The 23,401-nt window shown below is 33.5% G+C and overlaps 1 protein-coding gene across 1 annotated transcript in view; it reads right to left on the bottom strand.

The window, feature by feature from the left end:
* The window catches only part of DNAH5 (dynein axonemal heavy chain 5), a 294,914-nt gene that overhangs the window by 109,155 nt on the left and 162,358 nt on the right, over positions 1-23,401 (bottom strand). The window contains exons 49-54 of the mRNA XM_027869069.1: positions 21,971-22,194; positions 14,621-14,819; positions 12,663-12,835; positions 4,098-4,228; positions 720-873; positions 4-271 (exon numbers count right to left, since the gene is read on the bottom strand). Of these exons, the coding sequence (XP_027724870.1) occupies positions 4-271; positions 720-873; positions 4,098-4,228; positions 12,663-12,835; positions 14,621-14,819; positions 21,971-22,194 (1,149 nt within the window). The remainder of the gene's footprint in view (positions 1-3; positions 272-719; positions 874-4,097; positions 4,229-12,662; positions 12,836-14,620; positions 14,820-21,970; positions 22,195-23,401) is intronic.

Genomic DNA, 23,401 nt, shown 5'->3' with positions numbered 1-23,401 from the left:
TACCAGCAACCAGAGCATCTTTAGGCCATCGACTAAACCAATCTGTGGTACATCCTGAGATAAGTGCAGGGAACTTCAAAGCTCGATTTCGGAATTTTTCGCCAACTGGAGAAAAGCAAAGTACAATATGGAGGTTCTGTCGGACCCTGCTCATGAAGTAGTCGTACAAATTCTCATTAGTTGGAGGTCGTCTGGGGTATTCTTTTTTCATGACTGACATAAGATCACTATTAATTTCATCAATTTCATCACGAGCAAATAGGTTAGAGACCTTAAAAAGCAAACAAGGCATAGAACTCCAGTGTTAGGGCAGAAATATTGCAAAACATGATACAGTTTTAAAAATAATTATATGCAAAATATAATATATCCTGATCAATGACCAGATGTTAACACTTCATTTCTGTTCTCAAACCCACTTTTTAACATTCTAAAGATCTCAATATGATATATGCAGCCATTCTGTAATATGTGAATAATTCTGTAACACATTATAAAATATACAAGTTTCTTATATTGTTTTACATTTCTTACTCTCAGTATATCAATTTTCAAGTGTTCATTTCCATAATTCATTTGGGAGTTATTCTTCAACGAGCACAACCTTTTATCAACACCTACCACTGAACTCTTAGCCACACCATTACTCTGATAGAACAAAACATGAAAAACTATAAAGGAATAGGACACAAAAAGATGAAAAACAAATCCACTCCTACCTCACCAGATGATAAAACATTATTCATATATTCCAAAAACGACTCATCTTTAATCTCATTGTCAGTGAAAACAAAGCTGATTCCTTTGCCTTGCTGACCTGCTGTCCTATATAAAAGCTTCAGGTCATCCATCAGGTTTGATGTACTATAAGATCTAAAATAATAACATGAGAATGTCATTGACAAAAACCTCACCACAAGATATAAAGAATGACTGCCTCACCCTTTTTATCTAATGTCAAGGAAAAAGGCTCACCACTTAGAATCCCCAACCAGAAGGAAGGCTTTACTTGAAATGTCCTGGGTCACTTCTATGTTTTGAGGATTACTGAGATAATTTCTGAAACCAGCTGCTCATTTTCTTTTCTAAGAACTTGGAGAAGTACATCTACTATATCTACCGTCATTCAACATTGTATGCTCTTTTAAGATTTAAAAAAAATTTTACCAAGAAGGTCTTCCATTCCAAATGAACATAAAGAAATATTTCTACTTTCTAGCCCATATCATTAACATTGTGTACACATGGAAATCTTTATTTCTCCTTTACCCCCTTTTTTCTTTTCAAATTGGTGCTATCTTTTCCCTCACCCTGTTCAGTATTGATAGCTTTAAACATTACCAGTTCCTATTCTTTCATTCTGTGTGTATGGCACAATAGTTTGTTAAGGTTTGAATATCATACATCTCTTTAGCTTTGACTCCTATTTTCATCTAATTTTATATATCATGGTAAGTATGATTAAACCTACCCATTGTAATTCAAACACAAAGCCTTTGGAATCATGACATGGAAGACACATATTTAAACTTTCCTTCCTTACATATGTGGCAGGGTGCATGGGAGATGAGGAGTGAGAGACAAACAATTTATAATTAGACAATGATTAAGGAAAATTATTGGGCTGGTGATCCTGACCAGTCAAAATTTATGGTTTATACAAATCAAATAAGAATTTTTAAAAAATTGATGAGTATTTCTTAGTCATCAGGAGGGTATCAGAATACTTATTTTGGGGATAGTAATTTTTCGAACTCACTAACAAGGTTGGTTTTACTATTAAAACAAACTTTTTTACTTTAGGAAGCACCAAAACTAACAAAAATAATTTCTTACCAATCATAGAAGGCTAAAATGTTAACCCAGAGTTAGATATAAACTTATCACAACTAAGAACAGATTTGATTGTGTATATGTGTCTTTCAGAAAACATCTGATGGTAATTGACTTCTAGAAATCAAAGCAGAATAATATTTGCTAAGCACCCATCTAAACCTGGTTTTATGGTAGACATTTTACAAATTAAATTAAAATAATCGAGTCTAGTTGCTCCCATTTTAAATTTACATACCTCATCAATGGTTCAAATATGCAGTGAAACAGTTTCACAACATATGAGATGAGAGTATTAACTTTCAAAAGTTAATGTTTATTATTAAATAATTAAATAAATTATACTAAATAAATATTTTGTAATTTAGTGCTTAGCATTTAATAAATCACACTCACACTTCTTCCTCTAACTCCCATACAAAGACCTTCTCTTTGTTTCTCTTGCTAAGTCAACCATGAAGTTACCAAGTCAACAACATATTATAGCAGGACATCTTTTGGCAAGAAGTTACAGGGTTGTACCCAATCAATACTTATTCTGGTGTCAAAATCAAAATCTTTTAATAAATTCAAATAATGAGAAAATATCAATGAGATTCCCCCACCACTACCATAGGTAAGCCTAAATTACAGAGTAGTCCATGTCTCTGAGGAAAGTCTGCAATACTTGAAAAAGAAGTATAACTTTATGTCTCATTATACCTATGAAATATTGAACCAATGTCATTATTATCCTTATTCTACAGATCAGAAAACAGAGTTTAAGTAACTTGCCCAAGATCATTTAGACAGTGAGTTCTTGAACTCCGGTATTCTGGCTCCAAGGCTAGTGCTCTTTCCACTATACCAAATTAAAAAGGCTAAATGTAAGTAAAAAAAAAATAATAAGTCATGCTGTGTAGTTAATCCACCCACTTGAGGTGTGTTTTACTTAGTTTCACTCTACTTCTACCTCCCAGGCCAGGTAAAGCTATTTCATTCACTTTTCCCAGTGAGTGAGGGATTAACATGTTGTCTGAATGGTTTTTCAGGAACAACCCTAGGGTTGAAGTCAAATTTCAGGTAGCTACCCTGAAAATGACTATTTTTTTTTTGCTTGATCATGATAAAGAGAAAGCTTCCTCAAGTATCACTCACAGACATCTGGCATGTCTAAGCTTCTCAGCTACCCTTGTTCAAGCCTTCATCCCCCTCTTGCCCTGGATTATTGAAATAGCCTCTTGATCAACTTAACTCCAGAGTCCCTCCTCTCCAGTCTATCTAATACATAGGCGAGAAACTAAACCTACTTAAAACACAGAGCTAACTTTTTCAACCCCCTCAAAAATCTTTACAGGCTCACTATTGCTTCTAGGATAAAATACAGAATCATTGGCTGGGAATTTACTCTTGTTTAATCTTACTTCCCTTTACTCACTATCCATTCTAGTCAAACTAGCCTGCTAGGTGTTCCCCACACAAAACATTCCATCTCCTTTTCAGTGCCTTTGCCCATGGCAAAAATTTATACCCCCTTTATCTACAGCTGGTAAAAATCCCTAATATCCTTTAAGTGCAAGTGTCTTCTCTCACTCAAAGCCTTCTGTGATCTTTCCAGATGTCTCTCTTTGTGTCTCTCTGTCTCTGTGTCTCTGTCTATGTCTCTGTCTCTCTCTGCTTCTCTCTCTCTCTCCTCTCTCTCTCTCTCTCTCTCTCTCCCCCCCCCCAATAATTTTGTACTACTTTGTATATATCTATCTTGTATTTACTTGCTTTTTAACATTCTATATCCCTCCAAGATAAGGTAATCTTCGCAAGGGAAGATTTTTCATTGTTCTTTTGGTGTATGTTTTCTTTTATTTGTGTTTTATCTCTAGCACCTAGAACAGTGAATCCTAACTTCTTCTTTGACTTTTCTAACTCATACCTGCTAATTTCCTCTCTCTCTGCTCCCCAAGCACCAATGCACTATCTTTCTTTATTTTCCTTTCTCATCAAACATTAATCTTTATAATTTTTTTATATTGAACATGTACTAGGAGATACCCAATATACAAAGAATTGGGGATTGTTATAGATCCAAGACCAATTTCTTAAATTATATTTTCTAAGATTATTATACACCACAGACTAAGACCAATTTCTTAAATTATATTAATTTCTGGCTAATATATCACTGTATTTTTTCATGAACTGACACAGCTATCTCCAACTCAGGTTTTAGCTGTGAGTCTTTTTATAAAAATCTACTTCAGATTCATTAAATAAGACACAAGCAAACAAACCTTGTTAAGGTGATCTGGAAGGAATCATAACCAGCAATGAATGATGCCAGTCGAGTCAGACTTTGCTTTCCTGAACCACCTACACCCACAAGAAGGGCATTTCCATGGGGAGTACGAAGGACACGAGAAATCTGAAGCACAAGATGAGGAAAGCATAAATGTTATTTGAATTATATGAATAAAGCCCATCCCCAAATTCTGAATACATTATCCTCCAAAATTTGTATATGAATCAGTACATGGAACTCAACTCATTTTCCCTTTGAAAAAATATATATTATCATTAGGGTTGGTTCCAAATTCATATCAATTTGATTAAAATATTATATTCCTGTGAACAGATAAATTAATCTATAAATAGACATATTCTCTGCCTTCATAGATTTTACAGTCTGGCAAAAATTTTAAATGCTTATTTAGTTATAATGTACTTTAACTATACTATACCACCCTCAGTGTTTCTTTGGAAAGAAAATGGATTCAGAGTTTCTATTTGGAACTATTCTATTAAAGGAACACATGACCCTCTGCCCTTGAAATGAGTATGGAGTTAGTCCACATAAAAGGATGAGTCAGAAAATATGAGCACATATATGTGTGTGTGTGTGTGTGTTTACTGTATTGAAAGTCAATATGAATTAGTAGTGTGACATGACAGCTAATAAAGTTAATGCAATCTTGAGCTCAACTAAGAGAAATATAGTATACAAAACAGAGGAGACAATAGTCCTTTTGTAGTCATTAGTATGGCCATAGTAGAAATAACATTGACAAACTATTGCTATTCAAAAGAGGGAAACATGGGTGATGAGAGGATAAAAAGGAATATTCAAAGAAAATCAATTCAAGGAAATGATAATGTTTAACCTATTTGAAAGGCTATTGTATAAAAGAGGAATTAGAGTTGTTTTTTCTTGATCCCTTTAAGTATAACTAGGAAAAATGAGCAAAAGTTGGATTAGGTAGAATTTGGCTTGATATAACAAAAAGCTTCCTAACTTGAATTTTCCAAAAATCATAATGGAATCCCTTAGGAGATAAGAAATCCTCAATTAATAGAGCTTTTCAAGCAAAGAAAGGACAGCCGTTTGTCAGAAATATTGTATAAAGGATTCTTGTTCAGGCAGAAATAAGAGTAGATAACTTTTGAGGTTACTTCTAACTGTGTGATTCTAGGCTTCTGTGATAATGCAGATAGTAGACTCACAGAAGAAGTATGCAAGAAGTGTTTTATTCCCTCAGGAGGGATGACAAGGTCAGGATCCCCCCCTATCATTCATTGGTCTGCAGAGGTACTAAGAGAACCTTGTGCCATGCCACTCGGAGGTCCTGGTCACTTAGTTGAGAAACTGATATTAATTGGACTGTGACTCCTCCAAGAGGGGCCACAAATTACCTACAAAGTTTTGAACTATTTGTGATCTGCACAAGAGAAGAAAGTGAAACATTAAATCCTTGGCATGAAGAGAAACAGACCAAGACCTAAAATGTTCTATTTTATTTTTCCCTCTCTACCTTTTTGTCATTCAGTTAGACATAAGAAGAGTGCCAACAGGTTTTCAAGGATGCTCTCAAAACTGAAAAGAAATTAATCAAATTTCAAAGAAAATGTAGATACAAGCTGTTCTGATAATACACCATAAAATTTGGTTCACCGAATATGACAGGTTTTCCACAAGGTTCCTGCAATTGAGGAGATGTGTTAAAGATTATGGACATTTTCAGATGTGACAAGCACTAAGGCCATTCTCTAACTGATAGATATCATCTTAGTTTCTAGTATTTGCTATAATAAAAAAAAGCTGTTACAAATATTTTTGTAAATATGGATCCTTTCTCTTTTTCATTTTAATTTTTTGAGTTAACATCTAACAGTGATATCACTAGACCAACAAGTATAAAGTTTTGTGATTTTGTACAATGTTACTAAATACACATTCACACAATTGTCTTTCTCTGATATTTTTGTATGTGGAAATGATCATATTTGCTTATGTTTATCAAGCTTAAAGTAATGAAAATTAAAAAAGTTATTTGAAAAAATTCTCTTCTTCCAGTTATGTAACCACCACCCAATTTATGACCTCGGACCTTATATAATTACCACCCTACATCTCATTTAACTATAGCAATCACCTACAAATTTGATTCGCTGCTGAAGTGTCTGCTCACTCCAATTCATTCTCCATCTGTGGTATCAAACTCAAATGAAAAAATAGATCCCTGTGGCCCCAAATTGACAGTCACAAATTAACATTATACTTGTTTTCTACATGAATGCTAAAATAAATTTCCTAAAATCCACATTTAATTATATAACCCCCTTGTTCAAAGATTCTTTAAGAGTTCCTTATTATCTCTTGAAACGTGCGGATTTACCCTTTTCTAACCTCTGCTCTTGTCTACTGATCTAACTAATTGACGCAAGACGTCCTGATGTATGAAGCTCTAAAACAAGACCTGTATACCTTGTTACATATGGCCTAAAATCCCCAGTTCTGTAGAAAAGTTGATCCTCTCTTCAAGGTCACAAAAATAGATCAGGAGTTCTAAAGCTAAGACTCCTCAATTAATCTACATTTCTTCTAGCTGCAGAATTTTGGATTTTCTATGAAACTGTTCTCCCCATCTTTTTTTATTCCAGAACAGCTCTTTATTCACTTTCTTAAAAGAAGCAGTGAAAAGCATCTGACCTTTTTCATTTTTCTCTAAGACAAGAATATAAAGAAGTGGTTGATAATACTCAAAGGAAGATGTCCTTTGACCCTCCAAGACAATTACCAGAAGAACATCTAGTTGAATGTTGGAGATCACTTTTCTATATTAAAAACCAATGATCATGTTGTGATATTTGTTAATGAGTATATCTGCCTCATCCTAACTTTGGAAAAATCAACAATGGTTGCTATGTGCATAAATGTAATTTTATTTGTGGTAAAGGGCTGCTCTTTCCATCTCCTTACTCAAAGTAATACAAGAGCAAATCATTCACTATCTCCAAACCTAGGTGGGAAAAGAGAGAGACAGAGATTGAGACACAAAGACAGACACAGACACAGAAACAGAGGTACAGAGAGAGACAGAGACACAGAGACAGAGAGAGGGATAGATAGAGACAAAGGGGGAATAGATAAATATGTGGTACATAGATGAATAGACAGAGAAAGATAAAACTCCCTATGCTTGCTTATTTTGTTTCATTAAAGAGATCTTTCTTTGTTTTCCATTATACTCTTCAAATGCAAATCTCAAGTCAAGCAAAACTCTTCTTGCTTTAGAGACATGTCTTTATGAGTATTAACTAAAAGTAGATAAATTCCTTGCTAAGTAAAGTATCAATTAATTTTTCATATGCCTTTTATATAAATACACACTTTATTGTTTGCATCACTCTTAAAATAAAAACCTTGTTTGGGATAGTAAAATACATAATTTTTAAAATATTCTTTTTGTTATTTTTTCATTGATTCCTTGGTTATTATTGATTTAGGATTTCTAAGACAATGTAGTAATCCATTCCATTTATTAAGCCATCCATTAATTAACAAGCATGAGACCAAAAGCCTGTTAAACATGTCCTCAAATTTGGCTTCAAATAAGTAAATTTTGTATGTGGGTTATCTCTCTTTTTATTCATCTAGGCCACTGAATTCCACAAAACCATCCTTTTAGAAAGCATTTTCTGACAAGTAATAGGCAAGATCAATGAGTCTAACACCTAAAATGTCATTTAAGCACCATATGAATACACCTCAGCCTTGCATGTCCCGCTCTCAACAATCTGGCTCCAAGTCACATTTCTAGGATTTTTTTACATTACTCCAATTTACACAATCTACATTCCAAAAAACAAGACTTACAGTCAGACCTTGAACTTAACATTCCCACTACAATACACATGGATTGTCTTATCATCCCTTCTCCTCATTCTTGTATTTTCTCCTCATCTCTTCATTTCAGAGGATCTTTATTTCAAGGCTCAACTCTATGAAGCCTTCCCTCATCCCTTTTAGTTATTGGTTTCTATTTCCCCTCTCAAAATGCTTTATTTTCACTTATCTGTTTATCTCATTATAAAGGTAACTGAATTTTTATAAAAATTACACCAGGAAAATTCAAATTCTAGATTATCTTACCAAGATGAAAATCTCTTAAAATATGTCCCATAATGGGCTGGCTACTTGTTGTTTGAAGAGAAATGAAGTTAAATCTGTAGAAAGATCAGGTGCTAGATAATGATTTTGTTTTGTTTAGTATAAAAACTTTAAAAGATACTCTATTAAAGTATAAAAAAAGTTGGTATCTTCATTATTTGAAGAAGTATTCACAATGATGAACTACAAATCTTAGAAATGCGTGTTATGTCTCCCAGCAGTGTGCAAATTTTTTCAAAATAAATACTATTATTGTATCTCTAGTTAGAAACACAATTCATCAGACACAACAATTTTTTCAAAAATTTTCACAAAATTATAAAATAATTACTTTAGAAGGCTTTTAAGTCAATTTTTAAATCATCTTGAACTTTTAAAATTAAAGATGCTGTTTACAAAATATGTCAACCAAGCCTCTCAAAAGACTATTTTCCTTGTTAAATAGGGTTCATGAGGCAGATATCTTTAACAACTCAATATTAATGTTTCACTTGAGAATAATGTAAACTGATATTTCTTTCAAATTTTAAATGCTAATCAATAAGGTAGAGTTTTTAGTTAAACAACTAACTTGTAACTAAAGATATCTGACATATATTTGGGGCATGAAGTAGGCCTTTGGAGCCACTCTTAGGCCTGAGTTTTTTCCTGTTACCTCAAGTGCATCCACAAAATGCTGCCCTTCTGTGTTACTTACTGTTTCTGTCACTTCTTATAGATGTGTCACAGATATTCTTAATGCAAAGCCCCCCATGTCTAGGGTTTTGGTCTTATGTACAGAGAAAGTGACACTAGAGAGGCTCAGTGGAGAGAAAATTTTAAAAGTAAAAACAGATCTCCTGATTTAGATCTCTAGTCATACTACCTTCAATCACTGATTGTCAATGAAAAATCATGTAATCAATTGTCCTATTCCATAGGCATATGTGTCGATCTATTTTTCAGTTCCCCCAAACAATCAGAACTGCTACTTAGAGGCTGTCATTTGCCTCAAGAAATATGCCCAATAGGCTAATTTAGAGGATTTCCACAAATATGACTCAAAGATTCAGCCCCACAAAAACTCCCTGCCTAAGATGGAAAATTCATGGAGAAATTTCTGCTCTTACGGAAATTTGAGTTACCTATTTCTGTTCCCAAGGAAGCCACTGAAAATCTGAAAGTCACCTTCCACACCGTGAATATATGATAACTATTTAGAGAACAACATTCTTTCCTTTTCCTTTATTGACTAAATGTAGGGAGATTTCTGATCTTAACTGAACTACTTATAATCAGCTCTCATTTATCCATATAAATAAACAAATACTAAAAGCATATATTAAATACTTACTATGTGCCAAAGAGTGTGCTAAGAACTGAAGATATAAATACAAAAAATAAAGATAGCTCCTGCTATCAAGGAATTTATGTTGTTATTGGGGATGAAAACACACAAAAAGGATCTAAAATTGGTGAGGTCAAATGTATAGAAATGGCCAGGATATGACATAAGTGGAAGGAAATAAACATGTATAAAATACTTAATATGTGCCAAAAGATATTATCTTATTTGATTTTCACAACCCTGGGAGGTTATAATCCCATTTTTACAACTGAGGAAACTGAGGCAGAAGATTATTTTTTTTTTTAACCAGGCTCATACAGCAACTAAGTGTCTGAGACCAGATTTGAATTCAGGTCTTCCTGAATCCAGGCTCAGCACTCTCTCCACTACCTCACTGAGCTACATGGAGGGCTGCATTCAAGCAAGATAAGGAAAAAGATCATATATCAGAGCTCAGGGTCATTTCAAGGTTAAAATCCATGATTTGTATAGGAGGAGGATAGAAAGTTAAAGAAGATGGCTAGAGTGCAGTGAGCATGTTTTAAAAATGTTCAGAAAGTGATGTGAAGACCTAGTTCTGAGCAAGATGTGGTGAAAGTTCACCTGTCATTGATAATCTTCCCATTGGAGTACACCTAGGTTTGACTTGAATTTTTTCCTTGTACTTTTAACTAAATACAGGTGTCTGACATTCTCAGAATTCAAAGCACTCTGAAAAACGATAATCTCGCTATGAAAATGGAATACAGGAGTCCTTATGTATCATACTCTTCTTCAGACTAGAGCATATTTACTCCTTTTTCACACTGGGAATGATATCTAACCTTAGTGATCATCTAATCCAATCCAATTAATTGACAAATGATAAAACAACAGGCCTGGAAAAATTAAGTAACAAGCCTAAATTCAGACAAGGAGTGAAAAAAACTCTATAATAGCCAACTGCAGTTTTAGATTTCACCAAAACTATCTCATATGATTTTGAACATTGATAATAGCTTATCTGATCATAATCCCCTTTTCTTCTATCTCTCCCTCTGACTTACTACTCCTAAACCAACTTTTCACTCTCACTATGGCCTCCAAACTATCTATCCCTTCTTATTTCCCAAGTAATAAACCCTCCTTTGGTCTCATTTTTCACCCTTCAGTCTTCACTCTCAATTAACCAGTTCAATTATGATGTAATAACTATTTGTTGAATTTAATTTAATTTGAGACATAAAAGACAGGATCTGAGGGAGCTCACAATGGATGACCTCAATCTTTTTTAGGGAAGCAAAAGGCAAGATAATCTGCTAATGGAGAAAGAATTAGAAGTTGAATTGGGGATGAAAGAAGAGAGAAGTTTTTAACCAGTTGATATGTGGAATGTAATATGACATTAATCAGAGATGAATAAACTCCATTGTGCCATGAATCCATTCAGGTTAGAGACTCTATGTTTGTAATGAACCAACTGTGACTTTTTTCAGCAGTATTTATCAGCTTGGCAACAGAAATTGAATGGACAGATGTTAAGGGGTTGCTGAAATGGTGCAGAACAGCAAAATAAACAGGCAAGGGTTTCAACAGTTGAAGAAAGTACATTGTTGAAAAAGTTTAGTCTCTAACAAAATTATAAAAATCAAGTAAGACTCAAATAGAGAGATTTGAGAGGATATTCCCAACCTAACCCTTTGGGAAGGTAGAAGGTTGAAAGGTGTTACATGTATTTATTTTTGGACTTTTTCAGTGTATTGAATAGTTGTGCCAAATTGTTTTCCCTCTTTAAACAATACAATTTGCTATATGAGATGGCTCTCTGGGAGACAGATGAGAAGGGATACCAGGGATAATGACAATGATGTAAGAAATGGAAGACATGAAGAAGGGAGGAGAAAATGGGTGAGAGAGGACAGGAAATCCTGAGGTCTTCTAACTAGAAATAATTACTTTCTTTGCTTTACTCTCATAGCATTTTCCTTGTACCTCATTTTTAACAGTTAGTATATTTTCCCTCATATCATATTTCTGTACATAGCTTATCTCTTCTACATAAGTTCCTTAAAGACAGGGAAAATATTCATCTTCATATTTTCCATCACACCTGGAACAGAATCTTGTCCATGGTAGTTACCCATAAAGACTTGATAAATTTTTTAAGCTTGAGTTGAAATATGAAGCCTTTCAAAAGAGTGCCTTCTAGGGTGCCAAATATAAGAAAAATAAAAGTCAACAGAGGGAGAGGATCCAAAAAGATAATAAAGTTAAAGTCATACTTTTTTTTTTTGCCCTGTGGATAAGTGGAATGATAAAGAAACAATAATATGAGTTATGTGTTCCCAGATGATGGAGACTTGCCTGTCCTAAAAATGAATACCAAAAAGAAACATTTGATTATAGGAAAGAAAATTACACATGTAATAGAATTTTCATTGAGTTTAAATTTGTTTGTCTTCAGGTACATTATGCATGGTTTTTCAGAACATCATAATACGAAGTATTTTTTTCTTGATAATTTATTTTTAGTTTTCAACATTCACTTCCATAATATTTTGAGTTTTAAATTTTCTCCCCTTCCCATTCCTCTCCCCCCCCAAGATGGTATGCAATCTAAGTTCTACTTATATATTCATATTAAGCATATTTTCTCATTAGTCATGATGTAAAGAACAATTAGAACTAATGGGAGGAACTATAAAAGTAAAGCAATAAAACAAAACAACAAAGGAAAGGAGAGCAAATAGTATGCTTCCATCTGCATTCAGACTCCATAGTTCAATAAGAAGTCTTTTTGACTAAGCTTTGAACTCAAATGCCAATCATCTTCATTCTATATAACAAAAACATCGAGCTAGAAGCAGTATAGCAATGCTGACTACAATTAATACCTCACACATATGAAGTGTATGTTATTATTTCAAATCTATAGGCGCAATATGTCAAATCAAGTTTAAAAATTAAATTGGAATATACCCTTGAGCTTATTTTTGAATTGAATTTTTCTCCTAAGAGATGAAAATTAAAGAGAGAACATATATTCTGGCGAGGAGCCAACTCTCTGTCACTTACACAAGGCACTATTAGCAATACACTGGGTACCTTAACTAAATGAATCATGGCATCTGCAAAAAACACCATGTCCATGCCAACTCCACGGATGCTTTCATTGTATATTTGTAGAAACATATTTAAGCGATCTCTCAGGTGATTAAAAGATTCAATCGGCTCATAAATTTTGGGCATGTCAACATTAGTTTCTTCTGAGTCTTCACCTAATTAAAAAAAAACAATTTTAATATTGATAAGCAAAAAACACAATTTTGTTTCTTTCTCCCATCCAACTCAATCAGCATATTTTATGATTAAATAATTCTCCAGTACACATTATAAATTTTTTTAAATATTTAACATCAAATGCTTATATAAAAAATTAGTGAAACCTAATTTCTAAGAGGAAAAATTACTATAATTGTATTGAATAAGCCATTTAAGGACATGGAAATTCACTGGGAGCTACCACAGTGAATGGCTTTCTGAACATCTTAAAATTTCTATCATTTAAAAAGACAAAATTTCACCACCTTTCAATAGACCCTACTCATATATAACAATATAATAACTTTCATATGGTGAAGGTAAAAAAGGTGTTATTTTAGCAAGAGAAATGTTTTTTCCAATCTTTCTTTTAAATGTTAAAAAAAAAGACTCATTTATGGAGCCCTTTATAATAGTCTTCATGTTGTTAGGTTGTTTAATGGTTCATAAATATTAAAATCCAGCATTGTCACAAAGAAGAAATAGCATTCCTTAGGGGCAGCTAGGTGGTATAGTGGATAGAGCTCCAGCCTTGAAGTCAGGAGGACCCGAGTTCAAATCCGGCTTCAGACACATAACACACACTAGTTGTGTGACCCTGGGCAAGTCACTTACCCCCATCGTCCCATTTAAAAAACAAAAAAACCACTTTCTAGGGGAAGGTAAGTGGTGCAGTGGATAGAACACTGGCCCTGAAGTCAGGAGGACCTGAGTTCAAACCCAGCCTCAGACCAAACACTTGATACCTACTAGCTGTGTGACCCTGGGCAAGTCGCTTAACCCCAACTGCCTAAAATAAAAAATAAAAATAAAAATAAAACAAGAAATAACATTCCTTAAAATAAGAAGGGGCTGTGTATTTGGAAGTAAGTATAATGGATATCATGTTAAGTTTTCTCCTTATTAAATTATTGGTTAATTTTTTTGGTTGGAATTAAATACAAGTATTCTGTCTCACAAAACGCCTTTACCTTTATAAAACTTTCTTTTCTCCTGACCTAATTTCAAATAAAACTTGTCAGCTTCTTTTTGTGGGAGGATATCTCCAAATGCTTATGCTGCATATTAAACCTACTTTTAAAAATTGTAATTCAAAAATTTTCAATAACCACACATAATATTGCCACATCAGCTAAAGACTGCCTGTCATCTCCACCCATTCTAAAGACATAAATGGCATGTATAACAAGCTATATTTTCTTTCTAATTGAAAAAAATAAATTGAAGTTCAGTCGGTGTATCTTGAATTGCTTCTGCCTGGAGGAGGCAAAATAAACCCATTTAAAATCAAACAAGAGAAAAACAATTACCTCATTACTTTTTCCACAAGGAAAATACAAAATATCTGTTTAGAAAAACCATTCAACCACACCATCCTGGAATTACTTGCACAACAACTTCTACTTCAACACTCTCCTCCTACTTATAATCATTCTCTCCTTTGTCCTATAATTGTAGTCTTCCCTTTATATTTGTTCCTCATTTCAATTATTTAAGCACTGCCCCAATGCTTACCTTCCACACTAACAAATTCCTAATTTCCTATTGCATAATTTTCACTCCCACCTGTACTACTCAAAATTTACTGAAATTAATAAGGGTGCTATTCACAACTTATCTTTGAAATACCTTCATAATATTTATTACATATAAATGGAAACTGCTGACATATATCCCCCTTCTTCAACAATTTTTTTTGGGGGGGAGTTTTTTCATTATTTGCCTAGAATTTTTAGAATTACCTGTAGCTTCAGGTGGATCCCTTAAGAAATCAACAAAGTAAAAATCAACTCCACAATCCACCAAGAGCTTCTTTTCTTCACCAAACTTCTCCTCCACCAAGTTTGCTAAAGTTGAATCAAACCAGTTCACATCCTCTGATACCGTGAACCGATCAGCAATAACCCGTTTACATTCATGCTTCCACAACTTAATCAATACCTGTTGAAAGTACAATTTAAATATGGAAAGAATCCAGATTAATGACTTGTTAGTATATTTTCAATTATATTTGGACATGGCATTTGAAACCCATTTTTTCTTTCTTAATCTCTTTACTCTCTGAACATGTAGCTATAGGCAAGTCAGGGTAACTTGCCTATTATTTATCAAATGCATAAAGCAAAGAGCCAAGGATCTTTTTTCTGCCTGAAATAACCTTTGATATTTTATTTTTAATAATAATTTGAAGTTCATGCTTAGAATTTAAATTTCTTTCTGCTTGGAAGACTTGAATTGAAATCTACTTCAAATCGAACTATAGAAAAATATATTAACACAAAATAAAGAGCCAGAGATATTTTAATAAAATGAGTTTAACATTTGATTTTTAAAAGAAACTGAAGTTCATTCTCAGTCTCTTAATTCTTTATTTCTTTGAAAAAAAGCTGTTCAATCAAAGTGAGTTCACTTAAACTCAAACAGCAGGAAAATAATGAAACTATTTCCTTTTCCATATGGAAAGTTTGTCTTTTATTTATGTTTACAGATGACACAAAGCAAGGAGAAATAGCCATCACCTTAGATATAGGGTAGCTAATATGTTGGATATATTATGTTCAATTCTGGGTGCTCTATTTAAGACAAGACATAGGCAAGCTAGAGCAAATGAAGACAAAGGCAACTGGGATGGCCAGAGAAGGGGAAGGTGTGTCACAGAGAGTGAATTAAAGAAACTGATGATGTTCAAACTGAAGAACAGAAGACTTGAGCAGGGAGTATATGAGATTAGAATATTAGTAAAGACATTAAATACTTGCAAGAGAAAAGAATCTGAAATGAGAATTAGCAAGAAAACCCACTTTTGAAGGCTACAAATAAATCAATAAAATAAAGGTTAAAAGCAGCCCAACATAAGGAAAAAAAGTGATCTCATAGTTATCACAAAGACATAATAGTATTAGATCCAAGGTTGGAATATGGTCCTGAATTATAAATAAAATTTGTAGATAAAAGGAATGATGAAGTAACACATTTGTATATTAAGAAGATCCATTAAATGAAGAAATAAAAAAAAAAACCTAAGGAAAAGTAGAGTGGAAAACAAAGATAAATATCAGCAAGAAGTAGAAACAAATACAATATTGCCTTCAAAGAGTGAAGGATACTACATCCCACCTGAACAAAGAAAAATGGGAATATATAAAAATTTTGGTAAATACATTAAAATGGGCTCTAAGGCATAAGATAATAGTGGTGACTTGAATTATATGGATAACTGTTGGAGTTTTCTCTTGGATCAAAGTAAAGCAATTAATTATTCTTTGCCTAAATTTAATGATAACCTCATACTTCAAAAGTTTAAAGAATTAAGAGGAACTGTAGTGGAAGGAACTGATTGCTAAAAAAATGGATAGGAACTACAGAAGGAAATGACCACTTTGTCTTAGATTCATGACTATTAAGGAGAAAAAAATCCAGGCATAGCTTAAAAAATCCTAAATTTGGGAAGAACAGATTTCTATAAGTTCAGAGAAAAGATAGGTAGAAATTTATGTCCTGAAATTCCATAGGAAAAGTCAGTCCAAGAGGGAAGGTTAGGAAGATCTTAAAAACAAAAATCGGTAAGTACAAAGAGAAGCAATTCCAATGAGGAAGAGAAGAGGATTCTATTTCAAAAGTCTATATGGATACTCAGGAAACTTATCAACAAACATAGTTTTCTTTTAATGAACAAGTATAAAAGACAAAAGAGAGGCAAGTCATGGAAAATTAATACAAAAGTAAGTCAGACTAATGTGGAAATATATTTAAAATGATTGTACATGTATAATCTATATCAGATCATTTGCCATCTCAGGGAAGGAGTGGAGGGAGAGAGGGAGAAAAATTTAGAACTCAAAACCTTATTAAAAATGTTGAGAACTATCTTACATGTAATTGGAAAAGTAAAATTATATTTTTTTTTAAAAAGCAAGTCAGAGCCTGGAAGACAAAAGTCAGGAGTGTGATCTTTAAAATGAGCTGAGCCTGGATAAATACCATTAAAAACAACCAAAAAGGGGTGTTGTTTTTTGTAGAAGAGGCCTTTTTTAAGGCATTGAACTGCTGTATTGGATGATAATACAGATGATAGAGAGAAGTCAAAGATGTTTAATTCTTACTTTGTTTCTATTTTCTCTGCCAAGGAGAATAAAATTTAGGCTGGAAAAAGAGAAAACAAGAATGACTAATACAAAGAAGTACACTCCAAATTAGTAGAGAAAGCAGTGAGAAAGCATCTACCTGTTTTTGCTAAGCTCAAGTCACTAGGCCAAGTGAACTATAACCCAAATTACTGAAGGAACTATTGAATGAGACTGTAGAGCAATTGTCCTTGAGGTTTGAATGATCTTAGAGAATTGGAGCAAGTTCTGCAACCCTGAAGAAAACAAAATATTGACAATTTGGGAGAGAGGTGAAGAAGGAAGAGAGTAAAATCTACAAGACACACACTAACAACTCCTTGGAAAATTCTGGGACATACTATTACATGACTCATTAGTGATCAAAGAGTCAGCATGAGAAACCAAATGGAATTCTGAGATGAGTGAGAGTCAATCAATCAATCACCAAGAATTTATTAAGCAACATTGTAAAAGGAAGGCAATGTAGTTAAATGAAAAGAACACTGGCTCTACAAGGCTTCTTATGCTTACAACCTATATGACATTGGGCAAGTTACTTAACATCTCTGGGCCTCAGTTTCCTCATCTCTAAAATGGGAAGTTTAGATTGAAGAGCTATGGCCACTAAGGTCCCTTCTAGCTCGAGGTCTATGAAACCATAAACACCTACGACAGCCCAGACACTGTGCTACGTGCTTAAGAATAAAAAGACAAAAATATTTAAAATCCCTACTCTAAAGGAGTTTAAATCCTATTAGGGGAAATAGCATTTCAAACATAAGTACATAGACAGGAATAGGGACAAGAACTGCAATTTCACTGGTATTTGGGAACTCCTAGGTAAGGAAACTCCTTCTGCTTCTACAAAAGCAGGTCTTCCTACAATTTACAGTTTTAAGACATTGACATTAAGTAGTTTGCCCAGAGTTATAAGGCCAGTATGCATCATAGGTAGAACTGGAAGTCTTCTTGGCTTGAAGAGGCTTGGATCTATCCACTCTTCCACACTATCTCACTATATAAGCATATGCAAAATAAATATAAACCAAATAACACAGGGTAGTTAGGGATGAAGAGAGCTTCAGAGAAGTTGTTCCCTAAGGTTACAAGGGTAGAAAGCAAGAGAGGCAGAATACACATCCATGTCCTTTTACTCTAAAACTAGCATTTTTTCTACTATCCCATGTTCCTTCAAAAGATTTTAGTGGATACTATGAAAATAACTTGGCTTATTTTGTCAATATAGTCATCCAACTCAAATAAATTAAGGCATAAAGAGACTATACTGTTGGTCAGTCATTTCTCAGTCATGTCTGACACTTTGTGTCCCCATTTGGGATTTTCTTGGCAAATATGCTGGAGTGGTTTGCCATTTCCTTCTCCCTTTCATTTTATAAATGAAGAAACTAAGGTAAACAGGATTAAGTGACTTGCCCAGCATCACTGTCTGAGGCCAGGCATGAACTCAAGAAGATGATTCTTCCTGACTCCTGGCCTGGTCCTCTATCCACTGAATCATCTAGCTACATCAAAGAGACGATAGGTTAGGGTAGAGTAATTATTCATATCAACTGGCAAACTTTATTGAGATTTTGTTTGATTGGTAGGTTGTGTTTTTTTTAACAATCTGAAAAATTGATTAAATATGATGATGTAGCCAGAATATGAACATGATATCAAAAATATATGTTCAAAATTTAGATAAAAGCAAAATTATACAATAATGGGAATACTAGGGAAAGGGATTTGAACTGGGATTTCACTGGTAAGGAGAGATCCCACTGATGAATTTCCTCTGCCAGCAAAGTTCCACACCTTCTCAACAACTTATAGTCACAGGGAATTCTGTTGAAAATTGAGGGAATAAGTGATTTATCCAGGGTCACATAGCTGTGAGAAGCAGGGCTTGAAACTATAGTAGGTGCCTCTCAATAGTAGTATTCTCACAAAAAAAATCAGTTGAAACTCTTTTATCTTTAGTAATGGATAAGAGAAAATTATTTTAAAATAAATAATATTTGATCAAGATTTATCCCTTCTACAAAATTGTGCATACCCTTTGACCTAGCAGTACCACTTTTGGGTCTGTAGCCCAAAGAGATCATAAAAATGGGAAAAAGACCCACATGTACAAAGATATTTATGGCAACTCTTTTTGTGATGACTTACATGAAACTGATGCACAATGAAATGAGCAGAACCAGGGGAACATTGTACACAGTAACAGCCACATTGTGGGATGACTGACTTTGACAGACTAGGGTCTTCACAGCAATGCAAGAATCTAAGACAAGTCCAAAAGACTCATGAAGGAAATTGCTATCCACATCTAGAGAAAGAACTATGGAATCTGAATGCAAATGGAAGCACACTATTTGCTCTCCTTTTCCTTTGTTGTTTTGTGTTATTGCTTCATTCTTGTAGTTCCTCCCATTAGTTCTATTTTTTCTTTTACATCATGACTAATGGGAAAAATATGCTAAACATGAATGTATAAGTAGAGCCTATATCAGATTGCATGCCCTCTTGGGGGGGGGGGGAGAAGGAGTGTGAGGGGGAGGAAATTTTAAACTCAAAATCTTATGGAAGTGAATGCTGAAAACTAAAAATAGATAAATTAATTATAAAAAATAAATTAAAATAAATAATATTTGAAAGCTATATTCCAGAATTTAAAAAATATTACAGCAATTTTGTTAAGGGAAAATCAAAATTAAGATAACTTACTTCTAATATAGTGAAAGTCAACATTCTGTGCTTAGGCAAATTTTCCTTGGCAAATGCTGTTTTAAATTTATTTCCTTGCACATCCTTGCAAAGGACAAATAACTCCTTCTTTGCCTAAGTACTTGATGAGCTATCATTTATATAGCACTTTAAGACCTGCAAAAGTACTTTACAAATATTATTTCATTTCATCCCCACAATGACCACAGGGGGAGGTGGGTGCTATTATTATCATTTTACAGATGAGGAAACTGTGGCAGAGAGCAGTTAAGTGACTTGCCCAGGGTCAAATAGGTAATAAGAGTATAAGGAAGATTTTAACTCCGGTCTTCCTGACTCCAGGTCCAATGTTTGATTCATGGTACCATCTAGCTACTCCTAACAACTAATGTGATTAGAGCTTTGTTGACATCTCAGTCTTTTCTGTCTACTCTGTGTGCATAAATACCTTTAAAATTCAGTTACTCAACCACTTAATTTGAGTCAAATAAAGTCTAAAAGAGGGTAATTCTACCATTAGGCTGAGAGTCTTGCATGTATAATGAGAAGGAATTGATTAGATGGTAGAATGAAAAAAATAAACCCACCCAGATCTTCCCAAATCCAGATGGCAATGAGCTTGAAGTGAATTTTGGGAATATTGGACACTCTCATAATTCAAACCTAGGTAAAAATGCAAATTCTCAAGCCAAATATAAACTATTTAAGAATTAATCAAGCATTAGATTTCCTCCCATAGTATGGTAAATTTTATTTTTAAAAAAAAAATAATATTCCTTGTTTATCTGAAGGTTCTTTTCATTCTTAAGTGAGAATGTCAAATGGAGTATACTAGGAAAATTAAGTGGATGTATATATAAAAGTAGGTATATTGTTCATATCCTTTGACCCAGTAATACCATTGCTCAGCCTATACTGACTGCAATGTGGTCAAAGACAGAAAGAAAAGTCTCACAAACAAAACTATTTATAGTAGCAATTTTTTTTTCTAATAGCAAAAAAAATGAGTATTCATTGATTGGAGAATAAATGAATAAACTGTGGCATAGTAAGGCAATGCAATACTATTACACCGTAAGAAATTGTAAATATAAATAATTCAGGCAGATTTGAAAAGATTGATGTGACCTAATACAAAATGAAGTAAAGAACCAGAAGAACAATATTCACAATAACTATAATAATGTAAAGAAAAACAATAATGAAAGATGTCAGAACTTGAATCAATACAATGTCTATGATGCTGTAATCCTGGAAAGATGAATATATTTCTCTTAAAAATGTGTAGATTTGGCTGTTTCTTTGGTTTGCGGAGTTCATTTTTCACTTTTTTTTTAAATGGCGGTTACTCCCTATGGAAGCAGTGCAATACAGTGGAAAGGGTGTTGAATGTAGAATCAGCTCATCTGGGTTTGAATTTCAATGGCCATTTTTTATGTGTCACCTTGAACAAGTCACTTAATCTTTGAGTTTCAATTTCCTCACTTATAAGATGAAAGTCTTGAACTATATTTCTGAGTTACTTTTCACCTCTAAGTCTATTATTCTATTTCATGAAATTCAGGTACTTCATAGCAGTACACAGCTGGATTAGTACTTACTACCAATGTAACTTTCATTAAGTCACTACCCATTCTCTGGACTTCTCTTATTTATAAAATAAGGAGTTGAACTATACAACCATGGAGTTTCCGTCCAGCTCTAAATCTGTGGTCTATTGTCATAGTTCCAGAGGAATGAAGATGAATCATATATTACTCTTCTCAATAAGCAAGTGGTAGATACCAGGTGTGGAATAAGGTATATGCTGTATGATATCAATAAACCCATATGTTTTGCTTAATTATATTTCCTTACAAGGGAGCATTCTATTAAAAGAGGTTCATTGAGAAATAATAATTGCTTTAAAAGAGAATTATCAATAATATTTTAAAAGAATAAAATGAGTAATGATTTCTTTTTATAAGACTAAACAATTATATCTACTATGTTAAAGAATGTCAAGCATTTAACTACATACTTTTTCATTTACAAATTACTACCTTAATATTATGTAAATCAAGTTGATGTATCTCTTTTTTAAATCTCAGAATAGTATTGGTTTTTCCTTCTTTTGTTACTCAATAAAATGCATCCTAAATTTTCATGCAATATATTTTCATTATTCCAGAAAGAACAAAATTGCCAAGTAAAACTCTTTACAAATGGTACTATGGCATAATCCATCGGCTGAATCTCTGTGATTTACGTAGCACTTACATCCATTTCCATGATAACTTCAGAAGTAGTATTCAACATTCCCTGCCAGATCCTGGAAAGATCTCGAAGGTTAAATACATAATGGAATTTGGCAGGGGTAGGCAGCATTTTCATCTTGGTCATCTGCCATAACCTACGAGTCAGTGGCACCAACTTAACCACAGTATCTCCCACTTCTTCTGAGAAATTCCGTTGGGTACAGTAGTGTCCTGCTCCAATGACTCCTGAAGATAAAAAAAATGATTTATAAGTTAGTTGGAAATATAATTATGCAGCTAAACTAAAAACAAGGATTTTTTAATATATATACACATAATAGAATTACACATTTGAAATTGTAAGTGCAACCTGTTTTTTACTGTGAATTGATGTACTATTGCATTTCAGTGTTCTAATATAAATTCATTTAAATCAACATTTGAAATGATAAAAAAATAATAAAGGTATATCATAATAAACTATTATGCAGTTAACTAAAAAATTTAAAAAGCTAATGAATTGATAAACAAAACAATAATATTTATAGATTATTTAGTTTAGATAATTAAAAACATCCAGCCATTTATTCTACAAGGCCTCTTATCTTTCCTAAACCTTTATACTTTGTAAACATTTGTTTCCAGATCATTCCCATTAACCTAATGAATCTTATTTTATAAGATTAAGACTTTTAAAGTCGAAGCATATCTTGGGCTTATCTAATTCAACCTCTTCATTTTACAGATGAGGAAATTAAGGCCCAGAGAAGCAGTGACTTGCCAAAAGTCCCACAGATGGTGGTGGAAATAGGATTTTAATTAATATCAGTATTCCTTCCATTTCCCCACACTATCTACCCAAAGAGAACCCAAACTCAAACAGGGACACAAACCCTGGACTCTCAGATTGAGTGTGATGCCCTACCAACTCAGTTATCCAGACTCAGGGAGTCCCTGAGCTATATAATCTACCTTATTATCTTTTATTTTGCCCTTAATCCCTGGATCTATAAGAGAAGCTCCTTAATGTAATTTTAACTAGTATTCAACCAAGATCAGTTCTAGAAAGGATAAATGACTATACTTATCACCAGACATAGATATATACACAGCATTTAGGGTGTCTCTCTTTCTTAACTAGATGTATAAAAATCAGAGGTAAAGCTATTTTAAACATGAAAGCACAAACTGACATGATGATAGATGGGTCTGATGATTTCATTTCATGAAATTCTCTCTACTTATTTTCCTGCTCAGAAATTCACTTTAATTCTGTAATTTATTCTGACGAACAAATTGAATCTTGTGAGGGATTGTCTGATATTGGCTACTTCCACGTGAAAGTTGTGGCAAGATGGGGTAGGAACAAGATATTAGGAAGTAACCGGAGCTCACGCTCCCGAGGTAGGGGCTGTGCTATGTGGAGCTGTGATAAGCTGGGGAAGGAACAGGA

The sequence above is a fragment of the Vombatus ursinus genome, unplaced genomic scaffold (assembly GCF_900497805.2).
Source record: "Vombatus ursinus unplaced genomic scaffold, bare-nosed wombat genome assembly UNPS02014791.1, whole genome shotgun sequence".
In the NCBI taxonomy this organism is placed as follows: Eukaryota; Metazoa; Chordata; class Mammalia; order Diprotodontia; family Vombatidae; genus Vombatus; species Vombatus ursinus.
Note: the sequence above shows the minus strand (reverse complement) of the source record. Positions and strands in the feature narration are given on the sequence as shown.